Source organism: Mytilinidion resinicola (genome assembly GCF_010093595.1).
Source record: "Mytilinidion resinicola strain CBS 304.34 unplaced genomic scaffold BDZ99scaffold_13, whole genome shotgun sequence".
In the NCBI taxonomy this organism is placed as follows: domain Eukaryota; kingdom Fungi; phylum Ascomycota; class Dothideomycetes; order Mytilinidiales; family Mytilinidiaceae; genus Mytilinidion; species Mytilinidion resinicola.
Genome location: NW_022985449.1, coordinates 1,380,708 through 1,395,133, shown reverse-complemented (window position 1 = coordinate 1,395,133; position 14,426 = coordinate 1,380,708). Strand labels below are relative to the sequence as shown.

The 14,426-nt window shown below is 51.3% G+C and overlaps 7 protein-coding genes across 7 annotated transcripts; 4 read left to right on the top strand and 3 right to left on the bottom strand.

Annotated features, from left to right (window-relative positions):
* Window positions 1-385: 385 nt before the first annotated feature.
* On the bottom strand, window positions 386-1,918 carry BDZ99DRAFT_572931 (uncharacterized protein; the record flags this gene model as incomplete). The annotated part of the gene is made up of 5 exons (XM_033728249.1): window positions 1,621-1,918; window positions 1,405-1,552; window positions 1,281-1,353; window positions 517-1,216; window positions 386-459 (listed from the first exon to the last, which is right to left on the bottom strand). Exons 1-5 carry the CDS (start codon window positions 1,817-1,819, stop codon window positions 386-388), a joined length of 1,194 nt encoding a protein of 397 aa, XP_033575026.1. The 5' UTR covers window positions 1,820-1,918.
* A 1,703-nt stretch (window positions 1,919-3,621) lies between these two features.
* Window positions 3,622-3,872, top strand: BDZ99DRAFT_522662 (uncharacterized protein; the record flags this gene model as incomplete). Its single annotated transcript, XM_033725717.1, has 2 exons — window positions 3,622-3,647; window positions 3,704-3,872. 2 exons carry the CDS (start codon window positions 3,622-3,624, stop codon window positions 3,870-3,872), a joined length of 195 nt encoding a protein of 64 aa, XP_033575025.1.
* Window positions 3,788-5,439, top strand: BDZ99DRAFT_72176 (uncharacterized protein). The gene is made up of 5 exons (XM_033728850.1): window positions 3,788-4,106; window positions 4,163-4,464; window positions 4,516-5,118; window positions 5,196-5,261; window positions 5,318-5,439. Exons 1-5 carry the CDS (start codon window positions 4,044-4,046, stop codon window positions 5,400-5,402), a joined length of 1,119 nt encoding a protein of 372 aa, XP_033575024.1. The 5' UTR covers window positions 3,788-4,043; the 3' UTR covers window positions 5,403-5,439.
* A 436-nt stretch (window positions 5,440-5,875) lies between these two features.
* BDZ99DRAFT_572928 (uncharacterized protein) lies at window positions 5,876-6,804 on the bottom strand. The gene is made up of 3 exons (XM_033728248.1): window positions 6,485-6,804; window positions 6,394-6,430; window positions 5,876-6,329 (listed from the first exon to the last, which is right to left on the bottom strand). Exons 1-3 carry the CDS (start codon window positions 6,702-6,704, stop codon window positions 6,176-6,178), a joined length of 411 nt encoding a protein of 136 aa, XP_033575023.1. The 5' UTR covers window positions 6,705-6,804; the 3' UTR covers window positions 5,876-6,175.
* A 541-nt stretch (window positions 6,805-7,345) lies between these two features.
* BDZ99DRAFT_391543 (uncharacterized protein) lies at window positions 7,346-9,601 on the top strand (the record flags this gene model as incomplete). Its single annotated transcript, XM_033715731.1, has 4 exons — window positions 7,346-7,397; window positions 7,635-7,920; window positions 8,346-8,835; window positions 8,945-9,601. 4 exons carry the CDS (start codon window positions 7,346-7,348, stop codon window positions 9,599-9,601), a joined length of 1,485 nt encoding a protein of 494 aa, XP_033575022.1.
* An 896-nt stretch (window positions 9,602-10,497) lies between these two features.
* On the top strand, window positions 10,498-11,965 carry BDZ99DRAFT_72102 (NAD(P)-binding protein). Its single transcript, XM_033728849.1, has 2 exons — window positions 10,498-11,442; window positions 11,495-11,965. The coding sequence occupies exons 1-2, from the start codon at window positions 10,719-10,721 to the stop codon at window positions 11,662-11,664; spliced, it is 894 nt and encodes a 297-aa protein (XP_033575021.1). The 5' UTR covers window positions 10,498-10,718; the 3' UTR covers window positions 11,665-11,965.
* BDZ99DRAFT_510121 (uncharacterized protein) lies at window positions 11,700-12,958 on the bottom strand (the record flags this gene model as incomplete). The annotated part of the gene is made up of 4 exons (XM_033724449.1): window positions 11,700-12,370; window positions 12,415-12,640; window positions 12,676-12,680; window positions 12,833-12,958. 4 exons carry the CDS (start codon window positions 12,956-12,958, stop codon window positions 12,059-12,061), a joined length of 669 nt encoding a protein of 222 aa, XP_033575020.1. The 3' UTR covers window positions 11,700-12,058.
* Between the last annotated feature and the right edge of the window lie 1,468 nt (window positions 12,959-14,426).

Genomic DNA, 14,426 nt, shown 5'->3' with positions numbered 1-14,426 from the left:
CACAAGTGCTCTGATTCAATGATACATGAAATAAGACAAACTTTTCCTTACTTAAACAATTAAGCATTTCAACTTAGTCGTATGAAGTTAAAGTACAGGGCTCGTCATAGAAATTCCTACACTTATTTACCACTGCGTGAGGAACTTCATAGTCATTCCAGCATTATAAATAAAAGAGAAGTTCGGTATTTCAGAAAAGATAAATAAGACGGTTTATATGTCCCGTTAAACTTACTAGGCCACCTTGGCAGCGTTAACACGGTGTATAAAGATTGGAAATGTATTCGCTGCCCCCGCTTTCTATTAGTATGTTGGAGCCCCATAGATAGTGGTAGGAAAGTGTACGGATTTCTTTGGCAAGGCACTGTACGAAGGCCCCCATGACCTAACAAACATTTCGATCCAACTCCACCTCAATCTTCACCCCCGCCTTCCTCAACCGCTCGACGAAAGGCATCCCTAGCGTCGACGGCGTCAGCAGCCCTCCACTTCCGGTCCTATTTCCCTCCGCCTTACTCTTCTCAATCAATACCCCCGCAGCCTCAACCGCCAGGATAGCACTCACATCCACCAATGCGCCCTCATAAACAAAACTCGCCCTCGCCGCCACCCCTTTCTTACCTTCCGCCGTCCCCACCGCCCGAAACTCCGCCCGCTCTATCTTCCGACTCTCCACCCTATCCGGCCCCGTTCCAGGCTTAAACGATAACTTCCCCAACAACGTCCTCACAAGCGGAATCGCAAACAGCAGAATCCCCACTTTCGTAAGCAGATGCACGAACACCGCCGCAAGCACGCCTGGGACCGGTAGGTACTCATGAAACCGGAACTCCGGGCCGTAAACCTCAGGCCTGAGCCCAGCACTCCGGCGGACGACGCTTTCGTTTGAGACAGCGACGAAGGAGGTCGTCAGCGCGCCGAGGCCGGGGACGAAGCGGTAGCCGAAGAGGCGGCGGAGGAGAGGCGTCGTGTCGGCGCCGGGTCTGCGGGCGGCGGACATGGCCCATGGCGAGCCGAAGAGGAACCAGGCGACGCCGTAGGTTTCCATGACGCTGAGGATGGTGGTGAAGGAGCCGCCGGACATGCCGGCGAACTCGAGCTTGCCGGAGCTCACGACTTCGGCGGTGCCGGTCGAGAGGGAGGCGCGGATGGAGGTCGCGATGAGGTAGGCGGTCAAGTCGGAGGGGGAGCTGGAGAGGGAGATGGCGGGGATGAGCTGGTCAACCGTGTTAAGACTTGGTTTGTTTTTAGGTGGGGGTGTGGGAGTTGGTGGGACTTACGATGGCACCGGACTTCTTTGCTGTGGTGTGGTACTTGTCGATCATTTCTTTAATCCAAGGGGTTTCTGTCGAGCTGGCTATATGAGCATGCAGCTCGGGGAGAGCTGTCAATACGAATACTTACAAGTCAACGTAGTTCGTTCCGTTCTCCGCGCAGGCTTCTACAACTGGAGTAGAGTATCGGTGATATGGGCCGACGCCGTTGATTAGTACTCTCGTTCTTCGAGCGAAATCTACTAGGGCTTTCTTTTCGAGCTGGACGACTTCGATGGCTATGTGCTTTGCTTAGCATTCTCTCAAGATAGAGGCGACCCTCAGAGCCGTGGGAATGGATTGTTACCTAGTGGAGCTCGATCAGGATTCAAATCTTTCAGCTTCTGAGCTAGATCGATGAGTGCAGCCTCAGAACGACCAGCAATTGCCCATGACGTGTTTGTGGGATAGGTCTTCGTGATCTCTTCAGCGCAGATAGAAGCTGTATAGCCGGTCGCACCGAGGAGGACGAGGTCGTATTCGCGGTGTTGGATCGTGGGGACCATCCTGAATTGAAGGGACCAGAGAGCATAGGAGTGTGACTTAGTACAAGAGTCTTAAACGCTATCAAGAGCAGAAATGAAATGCAGGGAATGCTTTTAGACGCCGTTCTAGAGGCTTTTGGTGTATAGTAGTGATTCAAATGAAAATGAAACGAGTGATAGATAATATAAATATTCATTTGGCGAAGCCATTCTCCTAGTTATACACATACACATACTCATATCTATCCACTCGTCCCTGACTGATTATTTTCTCTGTACGTTCGAATCCCTACTCGGAGTACCGGAACCCCAAAAAAGGTCCGATAAAAGGGAACCAAGACTAGAACTCATTCTATATTCCATGAAAAGGAGCTACATTTGGCGAAAAAGGAATCTTAAAAATCTTCGAACTATCTACGTTTCCTGAGTCACTAGTTGTGTTTTGTAGTAGCGTCTACGTTGCAAGGGGGTTGCCAGAGCACAGGGGTAATTCAGGTCACGTGTGATGGGATAAGAGAAAATTAGTTTAGGAGGTTTGATCAAAACGAGCATGGCTTTGCCTCCTCATAGACAATACATGGTATAGATTGAGCTGTCATACGTAACTTGTAAGAAAAGATTTTGAGTGCGATTGAGGATAACGTGAACGCGCGTCTTAGCGCATTCTCAGCTCAGACCTCCCCCTGACCCTTTTATTCCATTTCAACCGAACGAATCCACCATCACAAGGGTACCACACGACAAAGATAGTCAGAACAAAGCAGAAGGCCCGAAATCAGAAGGCCCGCGAACGGGCATTAGAGAGGAAGGAGAACCCTCAGCCTCCGAGATTGATCGAGCCAGGACGAGGAAACAGCAGAAACCATGAGAAGCTCAGGGATCGTGCAGCCATATATCAGCATACACCACATCCCATGCCCGAATCCAACACGCTTCCACATATAGAAGGATTCTCCAGGCCCACTCGGAAACTCATATCCAGTAAACCAACAAAAGCAACGAGGCGGGCGGCTAAGAGGGCCGTAGGGCAGCTAGGGGAAGCAGAAGCTGCGGAAAGGGCAGCCAGACCCGATCCATACCAAGAGATGATATTTCGAAAACGACAGCTACGTCACGAAGCCCGAAATAAGACGTCGATAACGCTCCCCACGATTAGTCTATCAGCCCTACCAATACCCGCGCTTTCCAACTGGCCAATCCGTATACTTCAACTCAAGTGAAGGTTTTGACGCTTCACGTCTAGTTAAGGGTATTCGGAGTGTGCGCTTCGGCGGCGATTTTAGCATGCAAGAGTATGTACATAGCCCTATAGTGATTTACACCACATAATCATTTAATTTCTTTGCTAATCTTCACGCTGCAGCTCACATATTGAGGCGCTCATAGCTGCTGGCCCTGAGTTCTGCCAACAATTGACAGAGTTTCGGTCGGGAAGCTCGGATACTGGATGCGGTAGCGCTCTTACAGACAACGCTGTTTGTAAGCTTGCAGAAGCGTGTCCGCGCCTCGTTCATGTTGAGTTCGAGTCCGAGTCCTCTACCTGCCTTACAGATACCGCACTACTAGCCTTTCTCAACTACTGTCCTGGTATACTCTCCTTGGGCATAACTGGGAACGACAAAGGAAAGGACAAGTCAAAGGGAGAGCATTGGACGAACTATGCAAAAATCCTGCCATGGCGAATATGCTCGAAAGACTTCATCTGCTCGACCAAAGAGTGTCAAAAGGAATAAAAAAAATTGTCGCAAAGCAGGCAACGGCTCGCAATTGTTGTGGGCGACACGGCAGGAGATGGGTTTGCAGCTCAATATGTGTCAAGTTTCATGGGCGGCAACGACATAGAGACATGGTTTGAAGGTCGATTAGTAGGATGCGACGGGATACGAGCGATGACGATATTCGTAGCCTCGACGACATACCTTACCCAGATGGCTTTTGGGAGGATGAGACTATTATCACGGATGTCGAGGACCTCGAAGAAGTTTGCGACGACGAAGAGGAGCTTCTTACAGAGTCCGAGGACGACAATGATGTTGCAGAGGAAAGCGAGAACTACCCGTCGGAAGATGACTAGACTCATAATCCACTTATCCAAAAAGGGATCTGCTTCTCTACATTCGGCATTTGCGAGTGGCTTTAGCTGACCCGATTTATCTCCGAAGGCGACAAGCTTCATCTCTCCGAAATCAGGCTGCAACGTGACTTCTCTTTATCATCAATCCTCGTGGACGACTTCTTGAGGGCCATGGCTAAGGGATTGAGTCTGTTTACATCTGGGAATGACATTGCTCTTTGTGTCTTTGAGCAAGTAAGTCTGATTGTTAAACCCACTAATGTGTGAGTGTAGATACTAACTAGACGTAGGTCTACGATCATTATCCATTGTCAATAGGACAACTGCGTCTCGTATCACGTAGATGTCGACACCTCGCAGACTCGTTCTTCTTTAGAAGCATCCGTCTCTATGATCAGGATCTCCCCCCAAATCTCAATGCTGTGAACGGACATATCATCCGACGGTTACTCGACTCTGAAGACGTACTATCGCGATACGTTTGGCATTTCAGACTTGATAGGTTCTTTCCCGGAACGGAGTTATCGACACTAGATTCTCCAGCAGTTCTTGAGCAGATCGTCTCAAATCTGAACAGCCCTCGCACCTTCCAGTGAGTACTCCAATTTTCATGATGTAACCACTCATTGACTAATGTCTCTAGTCTGTCCGGGGCATATGGTATGTCGGAGAACACCGCAATTCTGATTCAAGAGAAATGGCCACAATGCCGTCTATTTATTACAAACGACATCTATGGCACTGCAGGTGGGCGCAACCCGCCGGGAATCTTCACGGTGGTAGAACACCACTTGGCAGTCCAGCTGTACTACTTGGATTACACTGCCTCACATAGGCGGCCCTTAGGCGCCGCCGACGGGGTTTCTGAATACAGGAATATGTACCGTCAAGATTTCCTGCGCCTTACCAAGCTTCTCATGCGCCTGAAGAACTTGAAGGTGTTGAAAGTGGCCGAGATGTGTCTTCCTTCACGCTCGTCTGGTGCTCCCATCAGTATGAACTTGCAACTTCAACTAGGAGAGAGGCTACCACCGCTAGAGGAGCTTTATTTCGGTCGTGGAATGCTCGAGTTCAATCAAGAGTTTTGCGTTCAGCTCAGAGAATCCATTGACAAGACGACGCTACGGAGACTTGATCTGGGTAGGCGATGCCCACATCATGTTTTAAAAGAACTGAAAGGGCGTTTGCCAAATTTGAAATCGCTGCGTTTTGCCCTCAACATCTACGATTCGGATAGTGGATATCGGTAAGCACTACTCGATTAATTATCGACTCGTTTACCTTGTTGTTCATTTTGCATTCGTACTGACACAATGGACTTAGACCCAATGGTGCCGTTCCAGACTATTGGACGAACGAACAGTGTGGGAGCGTTGACATTGTCCGAGGGTTTGTTGAATCAATGAATGGACTCGAAGAGCTGACCTTGACCGAAGATCATCGAGGCACGTTCCATACGTCGTTGCTTCCAGCCATTCTGAAACAGCATGGGCGTACTCTGCGGACACTGGATATCCAGAACAAAACTAACGGCCCACAAGTCTTCTGGACTAAGGACGAGCTCACCACTTTACTAAAACACTGCCCCTGCTTACAGCATTTCTCAGGACATGTGAGCGTCACTCATGAAAGCAATGTTACGAGAAGCCTCAGCTGTCATGTGAGTCTCCTGCATCACCGGTAAGCGTTCAAGCTTCGCTAATTCGTAAAACCATAGTTCCCTGATGTGCTTGATGTTCTTGTCCGATTCAGACATCTGCGCAGTTTGAGACTTACCATCATGCCGGAATCTGTAGCAGACGCCACCGACCTCGCCAAGATGACATTTCGGTCGTTCTTCGTCGAGAATCTGCTCAGTCGTCTTGAAGATGTTGTGGTCGTTTGCTGGTTCAACCGCGAGTGGGGCCACATCGAGAGTGAAACAGTGGAAGTGAAGATTACGAGGCTATGGGCTGACGACACTACCAGGTTTCCAGGAGACTGCTATGCTTGCTCCGAAAGATACCCAAACGAGGCACGTACTAGAGCACTGAAGGAGCTTGCGAGCATGTGCTGTGGGTCTAGACACACAGGCGAGCATCTAGATCCGAATTAAATCTAGAGAGGTCATGTAGGTGTATGCGGCGTTCATGTTGCAAGTCAGACGCCAGAAATTGCCGAAAGCGCATCGTATAGCCTAGCCCTATCTTAGAGAAGATCCGTTCAGTCGTACATAATCAGTCTAGAGAGATCGAAATCGAGTCCCAGGACGAAGTTTAAGAGGAGCGTATTTACACAACTCCAGAAACCCAATTTGAACGTTTTCAAGCCCCATTAGCTTTCCTTATCCCTTTCTTGTCCACGCAAACAGCCTCGATGTTATTTCCTTCTGGATCAATGATGAACGCCGCATAATAGGGCTGACGGCTCATCTCAGGACGGATACCTGGTCCGCCTTGGTCTTTGCCTCCCTCCTTCCTGACAGTGAGACATGATCGTCAGCGCAATGTCCAAAAAGAGACACAAGGCAGATTCAGCTTACAGTCCAGCAGCATGGAATGCATTCACAGCCTCGTTATCTAGTTCTAGTCAGCATGGGACTTCGGGAACGCGTTTCTCGTGGCTCCTCCTACTTGGTGCGTCGAAAGCGATATGGGTCGGGACTGGAGTCTGCCCTTCCGGCAAGGCTTTCAACCAAAGATATGGATAGTCGCTCCCGTATCCAATGAGGGTGTCATTATTTGCAACGATCATCTCTGTGTAGCCCACCGGCTGGAGCAGGTTTCGGTAGAAGGTGCGCAAAGCCGGTAGGCGTGCGGGAGTGACGAGCAGGAAAAGATGGTTGATTGTCATGATGGCGATGAAAACACGAGTCAGGAAAAGAAATAGCAGTTCAAGTCAGAGCCAGCGCGTGCGGGGAGGCACGAAGCTTTTCAGTATGCTCAAAAATAGCACGACGCATGGGCAATTCCGCATGCAGCATCCATTCCGAGAGGCTGCTTTAATTGCGGGTCTGATACTCGCACCAGAATACTCGCCTACCACCCACCAAGCTAGTTCCAGAACTACCCGTGCCCCGAACTCCGACAACCACAGCCTCTCCATCTCTCCCAGCAACCGATGCTGAATAACCTGAACCCCTTCATTCATTTCTTGGCGGAGGTCTTCAGACACTTGCCACTTTCAAGGCCTGAATGCTTGGCCACGATGAGCCCTTGCCCCGGCACATGCACTAGCCTGCCGCTTCCCTGCGGGCACGCCGCCTTATGCAGACAGTAATCAGATCTGCGATACTAAGCCTCCAGCGTCGTATTTGGCTTTGGATCTCTATTAAAGGTGCTAACCAGTGCCTTGGACACAGAATTCTATAAGGCTTGCGCGGAACCCCGATCGGGACCTGTAAGCCACTTTGCGTACCGTTTACGACCCATCCACCAGAACCGACATCACCCACTTTCTCGTGTATTTAACATTTGCCTTGGTTATTTGCACCAATGGATGCCCGGCAATTGGAGTGCAGGATCTGCAAGAAGACATTTACTCAGAGTACGTGCTGCAGACTTCCCTCCTATACACGGCATAGGCAAACCCCGAGCGGAGCCTCGATTTGCCTAATTCAGTCTCTCCACTAAATACTGCACGACTATAACTCAATTTACATGTGCCTATTGTGCGAGCCGATCTCGATCGACCTTCTGTCTCCACCATTCATTCACCTCATCTTTGCGGTACTTCGCGGCTCATTCAGAAGCATCAAATTCTTCAATCGCTGACTTCACCAAGAGTCATCTCTGGTCAGACACACTAAACGATGTACTCCAGGGCCGAGCCCCAGCCTACGCCAGAAGTCCTGCCGTTGGTGTACAGGGTCGAAAGTCCGATGTGATCTACAGCGACCGACTTGCTCACGGTGCCTGCAACGAGATCTGGCCTGCGAGTATGTTATTCCTCTTACTAGAAACTGGAGGAGTCCCTCTGCCTCGGGTTTTTCGCGGAGCCTTGATGGCTCGACCAATTCGGCTAGTGCTAGTCCACCCTCAGCTCCGGATCCTCAACCACCTCCGGTCTTGTTCGCGTAAGTACTGTACCTGTCTCCTCGTCTACTTTCCACGCGGGGCATGAACAAAGGTGGCACTCTAATTCATAGAACAAGCCGCCCTAAATGTGTGCGTATGTATGCCACTGCTTGTGGTGATTCAATGCAATTCCAAAAATCTGAACAACATCAAAGCTCTTCACCTTGGGCTATGTGGAACCTCACTGAAGCACTTCAAGCAGTGGTATAGAGGTGTACACATGGCTGCACGAGACGGAGTGCTTGATGAGTGTGGCCACTTTCCCCCCACCCAGCGTGGGCCCCTTAGCGTGCCCGATCGTAGCGTTGAGAGAGCAACACTCACCGGAGTTCGAAGTTCATAGCCAGCTAACGCTGATCAGCTCTCCTACATCCACGCCTGCTCCCGCCATCACGAACCCGTCTCAAACCGAAGGAAGCGCGCAAACAGACAGTTTTTCGCAATTTCTGTTCTCACATAACGATCCATTTCCTAATGTGTCATCCTCATCCCTCGGTGCGGACCTAGCATTAACTTCATTCGCCGATCAATCGTGCTCTCCCGCTACTAATACGCCAGAAATAAATAACTTCGGCAACGACTGGACAAATTTGCCATTTCTTGAACAGCTTGACTCCACTCCACCGCTAGCGAGACATAGCATGGAGGTCCTACTTCGCGTTATGAAAACTTGGCCGAAGATGCTGGCAAAGGAATTCCAGCCTCCGCCGTTACTTCATACGTCGCAGATGTACCATATACTCACTAATCAAAACCCGCGAATACTTCCGGAACAGTCGGCACATCCTGTGCCGCAACCACTTGCGAATTGTTTTACTATCTCCAAAATGTGGGCTGGTCAGTGTGAGGGAGCGAGCGGAATTGTGACGGAGACGGTTACGAAAGAGATGGAGTCATTGTTTGAGAAGGTATGTTATCTATCTTGGAGCGTGGAGTGTATCGTATTAGGACTTAGTCTGCGAGCATAGACACAAGCACTAATGCCCAGGATACTACTCCATTACTAACTAGATACAGTATCGCACAATGAACGAACCCGATCTCCTCGCCGCTCTCCAGGCTCTCGTCTTATACACCGTCATGCTACTGTTCCCCTCTCACTCCCAATCTTCTCTCGCTCCCGTCGCCCCTTCTGTCTTCGCCTCTCTCCAAAAGGTTGTTTACTACGTCGCCAGCACCGGCCTCGTGCTCCAAGAAGAGCGCGACCACATCCGCCCGTCCTGGGACTCCTGGATATACGTCACCTCGAAACGCCGCGCGGTCTTTTCCCTCTACCTCCTCCATTGGTCCTACAGCGTCTACAACGGCCTCCCCTCCTTCAGCTGCGCCGAGCTCGGCTTCATGCCCGCGCCCGCGCCCAAATTCCTCTGGGAAGCCGCCAGCCGCGAGGTCTGGGAGGCATACTATATCCGCTGGCTGGCGCAGTGGGGTGGGGAGGAGTACATGATGCGGGAATTCCAGGACGTGGAGACGCAGCAGGGGCCGACAGTTGACGCGCGCACGGGGCTGTGGCTAGAGGATGCGGATGAGCTGGGAATACTATTCTTCTCTATTGGTGGGTCGAACCCTGTTTCTATTAATGTTCAGATTCCGGAGCTGCTGAGGGTAGAAGGGGCGCGAGAGTGTTTTGTCGTTGTACCGCCGCCTGTGAGGTGTTGCTACGCAGTAGACTGACATGGGTGTAGTTGGGGCGACGACGAGGGAGCCGTGTTTTATGGACTTTGGGGGAAGTGAGTTGGTTAGGGTGTGATGGCATTTTTGAGTTCAGGGGGAATCATGCGTTTAGGGGGCTAGAATGGTGTTCTTGAGGCGTGAGCTTCGATTAGGGGACTTGCTTGCTATGAAAATATAACATATATTAGATCTAATAATTTGAGGAAACTCTGTCCCAGCAACGTTTACAAAACCAATCACACACACAAGAACCCCAAAGTATAGACCTGCCAAAAGCCTATACCCTTTTTTGCCTTCATCTCATACATTTCCCAATACAATCCAATGACATCTGGAAGCAGGTCTGGAGCTGCTCCGCATAAACACAGCCAACGAGAATGACCTTAACGCATCAACTCTCTGACTCACAAAGCTAAGGCGCGTCATTTCAAATCCATCTTATGCAGTCACTGCACATGCCTGCCCTTTCACTCTTCACGCGCATGACGCCAAGACGCACCCGGAATTCCGGGCACAAGTCCACTCCACCACCCGACATTTTTCTACTCTCTACATGTCCCAGGGCTGACTCGAGCTACATTTCTAAATCCAACCCTTACGGTAAGTATGGCACTCAAGTGGCACACACTGTAGCTTGGCAGGGGCTTCAAACAATGAAATGCCGGCTTCGTCATTCTAAACCTCTGTCGATTGAAATGCTTGGCGTGCTTCAACAAACACTTTTAGAAAACAGGGATTTCGCTCCTTCATGCGGTGGCTCCGGAGTTACAAAAGCACGGGTAGGGCTGAGAGAGCTTCGGAGAGGAAGTGAAGAATTCATCAGCGGGGAGCTTTATCATGCGCCATATGGGATATGGTGCATTGGGTTGAGTGTACTGGTGCTCTGTATGGAGGCAGGCGGCTTGCTCAGCAGCTTCACGTCGAGCAACGAAATGATGGTAGATGGTTTGGAGGTAAGTAGATATGTAGAGACATAAGAGTCCTCATTTTCGTCTCATAAACGATCATCATCTTCACATTTCTTTCAGCCATCCTCCACATCCACCATTTTCTCCACCATCTTCATCCTACGCCTCTTCCGCCCTCCACCTCCCCAACTCCAACCCCAACACCCACAATGGACGAGCACGCCGTCCCCACTGGCTCCTTCCCTTCCTTCACGCCAACCTGGCACCGCACCTCCTACCCCTCCATCTCCCCAACCTCCAACCCCGCCCTCTCCGCCACCTCCAAGACCATCCTCATAACCGGTGGCGGCACCGGCGCCGGCCTCGCCATGGCACGCTCCTTCGCCCTCGCCGGCGCCGCGCACATCGGCCTCCTCGGCCGCCGCATCCCCATCCTCTCCGCCGCCGCCGCCGCCCTCTCCGCCGAGTTCCCAGGGACCACCTTCCACACCTACGGCGCCGATATCTCCTCCGAAAGCGCCGTCGACGCCGCATTTGCCGCCTTCGAAAACGCGGCCGGGAAGATCGACGTCTGCATCCAGAACGCCGGCTTCCAGCCCGCTCTCGCGCCTCTATCCTCGATCTCCCCCGTAGATTTCAGGAAAGGGATCGAGATCAATGTGATGGGGTCGCTGTACCTGATCCGCGCGTTCCTGCGCGCGGCGGCGGCGGCGGAGGCGGTGCTGCTCTACGTGTCGTCGGGGATCATGCACCTGCCGACGATGAGCGGGTGGGCGGGGTACGCGGTGGCGAAGGAGGCGGCGACGAAGCTGTTCATGCATGTTGCGGCGGAGAATCCGGCGGTGCGGGTGCATGCGATAAATCCGGGGTTGTTGGAGACGGATATGAGTGCGTTGAATATCCCGAAGGGGAGTGGGGTGGTGTTTGATGATAGTGAGTAGTCCTTGTTTTGATGTATTGGGGGATATTTGCTGATTGAGAATAGGGTCACTCGCTGGGGACTTTGCGGTGTGGATTTCGAGTCCTCAGGCGAAGTTTTTGAATGGGACGTTTGTGTGGTCGAATTGGGATGTGGAGGAGATGAAAGCGAGGGCGGAGGAGATTGGGAAGGGGTATTTGTTGAGGATGGGGCTTGTTGGGTGGGATAAGATTTGAAAGCTGCGAGAAGACGTTGGAAAATAGTTGATGGAGATAGAAAGATTCGTAGTTGGAAGAGACATAGAAAATCTAGATATGGGATATTGTAACAAGAGAATGAAGAACTCCGAGTAGGGATGAGATTCCCCTTTCCAAGCAAGCCTCTCCACCTGCAAACCTAACTTACTCCTTTCCACCCAAATCGTCAACATGAGCAGCCTCGAGCTTTACTCGTATCTGTTGGATTATGACAATCACCTACGGCAATCACTGCCGGTAGCAAACAGGGCTTTCATGTACCAATGTTCAGATGCTACGGCCTGCAAACCGATAGTATCTCCTTATTCCAGCGAATAATCCCCAGGTCCCAATAGAGGACCTAAGTGGTAGCCTTCCCTGCAATCCCCCCCACTCAATCCTTCTTCTCCAAGTAAGGCAGGTAAGCCTCATATACCTCCTTATACCCAGGGAACTTGACATTCCTCTGAAACACCCCCTCATCCACCACCCTCGCCGACTGGAGTGAAGCCGCGATCCAAAAGTCAGTACCACTCGGCCGGGCGCCCAGCACAAACGGCCCCTCAGCCTTATGCGTCCGCATCAACTCGCCGACAGCGCGCATGCCCTCGCCCACCGCATCCCAGGCCTGCTCCTCCTTCTCCGGATCCAGTAGGTCCTCAAGCCGGTGCCCGAGCTCAGCCTCGCACGTGCGCCGGAAGTACTCCTGCGTGCGCGCGGCGACAGGATGCCAATCTCGCGCGGCATCACCGACATGCGGAAGGCCGGGCCCGCCGCAGCGCGTGCTTTGGCTTCGATCTCGCGGCCCAGCTCCGAGGTTAGCGGGACTGGGGGATCTGAGTAGGTCGATTCGAGGAACTGCGCGATGGGGGCTGAGTTCATCACGTACGTGTTGGTTGGTATGTGCTGGATGGTGGGGACCGTGTATTGGTATTTGTATTTGTATTTGGATGCGGACTCGCCGGGGATCAGACCGCTAGGTAGGTTTAGGTCAGGAGGCTTCCTTCACACGCGCTCTGAGGCTTTGGGGCTGTGTATTGAGATATGAAAGGAAGAAAAGGGGAGGGAAGGGCGCTGAGGTGGAGGTGGATATCGAAAGGCAGCAGAAGGCGAATGTAACTTAGAGCCCTTTCAGCGTGGGCTCAATGTCCGGAAATTCGAGGAAGACAGTTCTATAAGGGATATGCTTATAGTTAAGTATGAGGCGGACGCGCCAGACAGTGGGAGAGAAGCAGTTGTTCTTGATGCAGGCCACGTCGTACAAAACAATCTCGGGCTCGGTTTGGGCGGCCATGTTGTGCTACGCTCTTATGATGACTCAACTAAGGAGGTAAATAAAGTGCAACTGTAAAGTCTCCAATCGGTCAATTTATCAGTGGAGAAGAGACGTCGAGGGGACGGGTTTTTATAAAATAGGATGAGTAAGCGAGGCTGAAGAAGGTGAAGCGATGTCGATATAAAGGGTCCGTGCGCTCACCTTCTCTACTTCCAGCAATTTGAAAACTCAACAAGTGGCTTCACGAAGCTGTAACGATAATGCATATCACCTATATATTCCAATAACTCCAATCAAAAGCGACAATGTCAATTACACTATAACATTAGTGGGAACCATCATCACTACTGATATATTAAATCACCGATACAATCTACCTTCCACCAGCTCCAGAACCCAGACAACCTCTCAGAAACTATGCTTCCACTTGGTGCACTCCCTTCAGTTCTCCACCTTCACCCAAAACCCCACGGCGCAGAGTAGCGAGCCTCTAGCTCTATAAAAAACAAATGAAGACTTCAGCCTCCAGCACAAGGCCAGAAAAACCAATGCCCTCCGCCTCGCCAAATTCCAGAATCGATCCACCAACAACTTTGCAGTCCTAGGCGACCTGCCCAAGGAAATCTTGCGACAAGATGAGGGAGGAGGCTCTTGCCCACACTAAGGATACCATGGTACAGAGGATATGATCAAAGTGCGAACGTTACTCCCCAAGGGCGGTCCCCGACTCCCCTTTAATCCAGGAGTCTAGGTGCCCTTGGTTGTGGAGCTGAACGCTCCCTCCAGGTTGTTGCAAAACACCGTGAGAAGCCTGGAGAAGGGCACTGCTAAATGTACACCCTATATTTACTCGGTGTACACCCCTTTTCTACTCCGTATACACCCTTCTTACGTCTGATCTTCTGATTGGTCCGGAGGAGTGCTCCGGGGCCTCCGATTCGCTCGCTTACGTTTCTCACTAATTCCAAATGCTCTCTCCAAGTGCGGCGTGGCCACAAAGCATTACATCCTGATCCTCAACTTCCTCAATACACTCACCATGGCCCTCAAACCACCACCGCCACGGTCCTACTGTACGCTAGATGAAGCCGAGGAAGTGCTTAGAGAGCATGCAAAGGCGCAGGGCTACGGGCTCATCAAGTTCCGTTCAAAACCAGACAGAAAGACGAAGGAAACGAGGAAAATATGGTACCGATGCTGCTTTGGAGGCACCAGAGAGTCTCATGCACGCGTGCGCAGTACGTCTACTAACAAAGTAGACTGTAAGATAAGCGGTACGCTCACTCGGCAGCCTCCTAGAGTTGATGGCTCACGTGTTTAGCTATAGGAGACGGTGGAGGAAGCTCACAACAATCACAACGCTATGCTCAAACCTACGGCAGCCGCCTGTAATAGGAAGCGCTCGGCATCCACGAATGCCCTCATTCGAATAGATGCATTAAGCGGAACAAAGCCTAATGAGACGTATACAAAGCTGTTGAAGAAA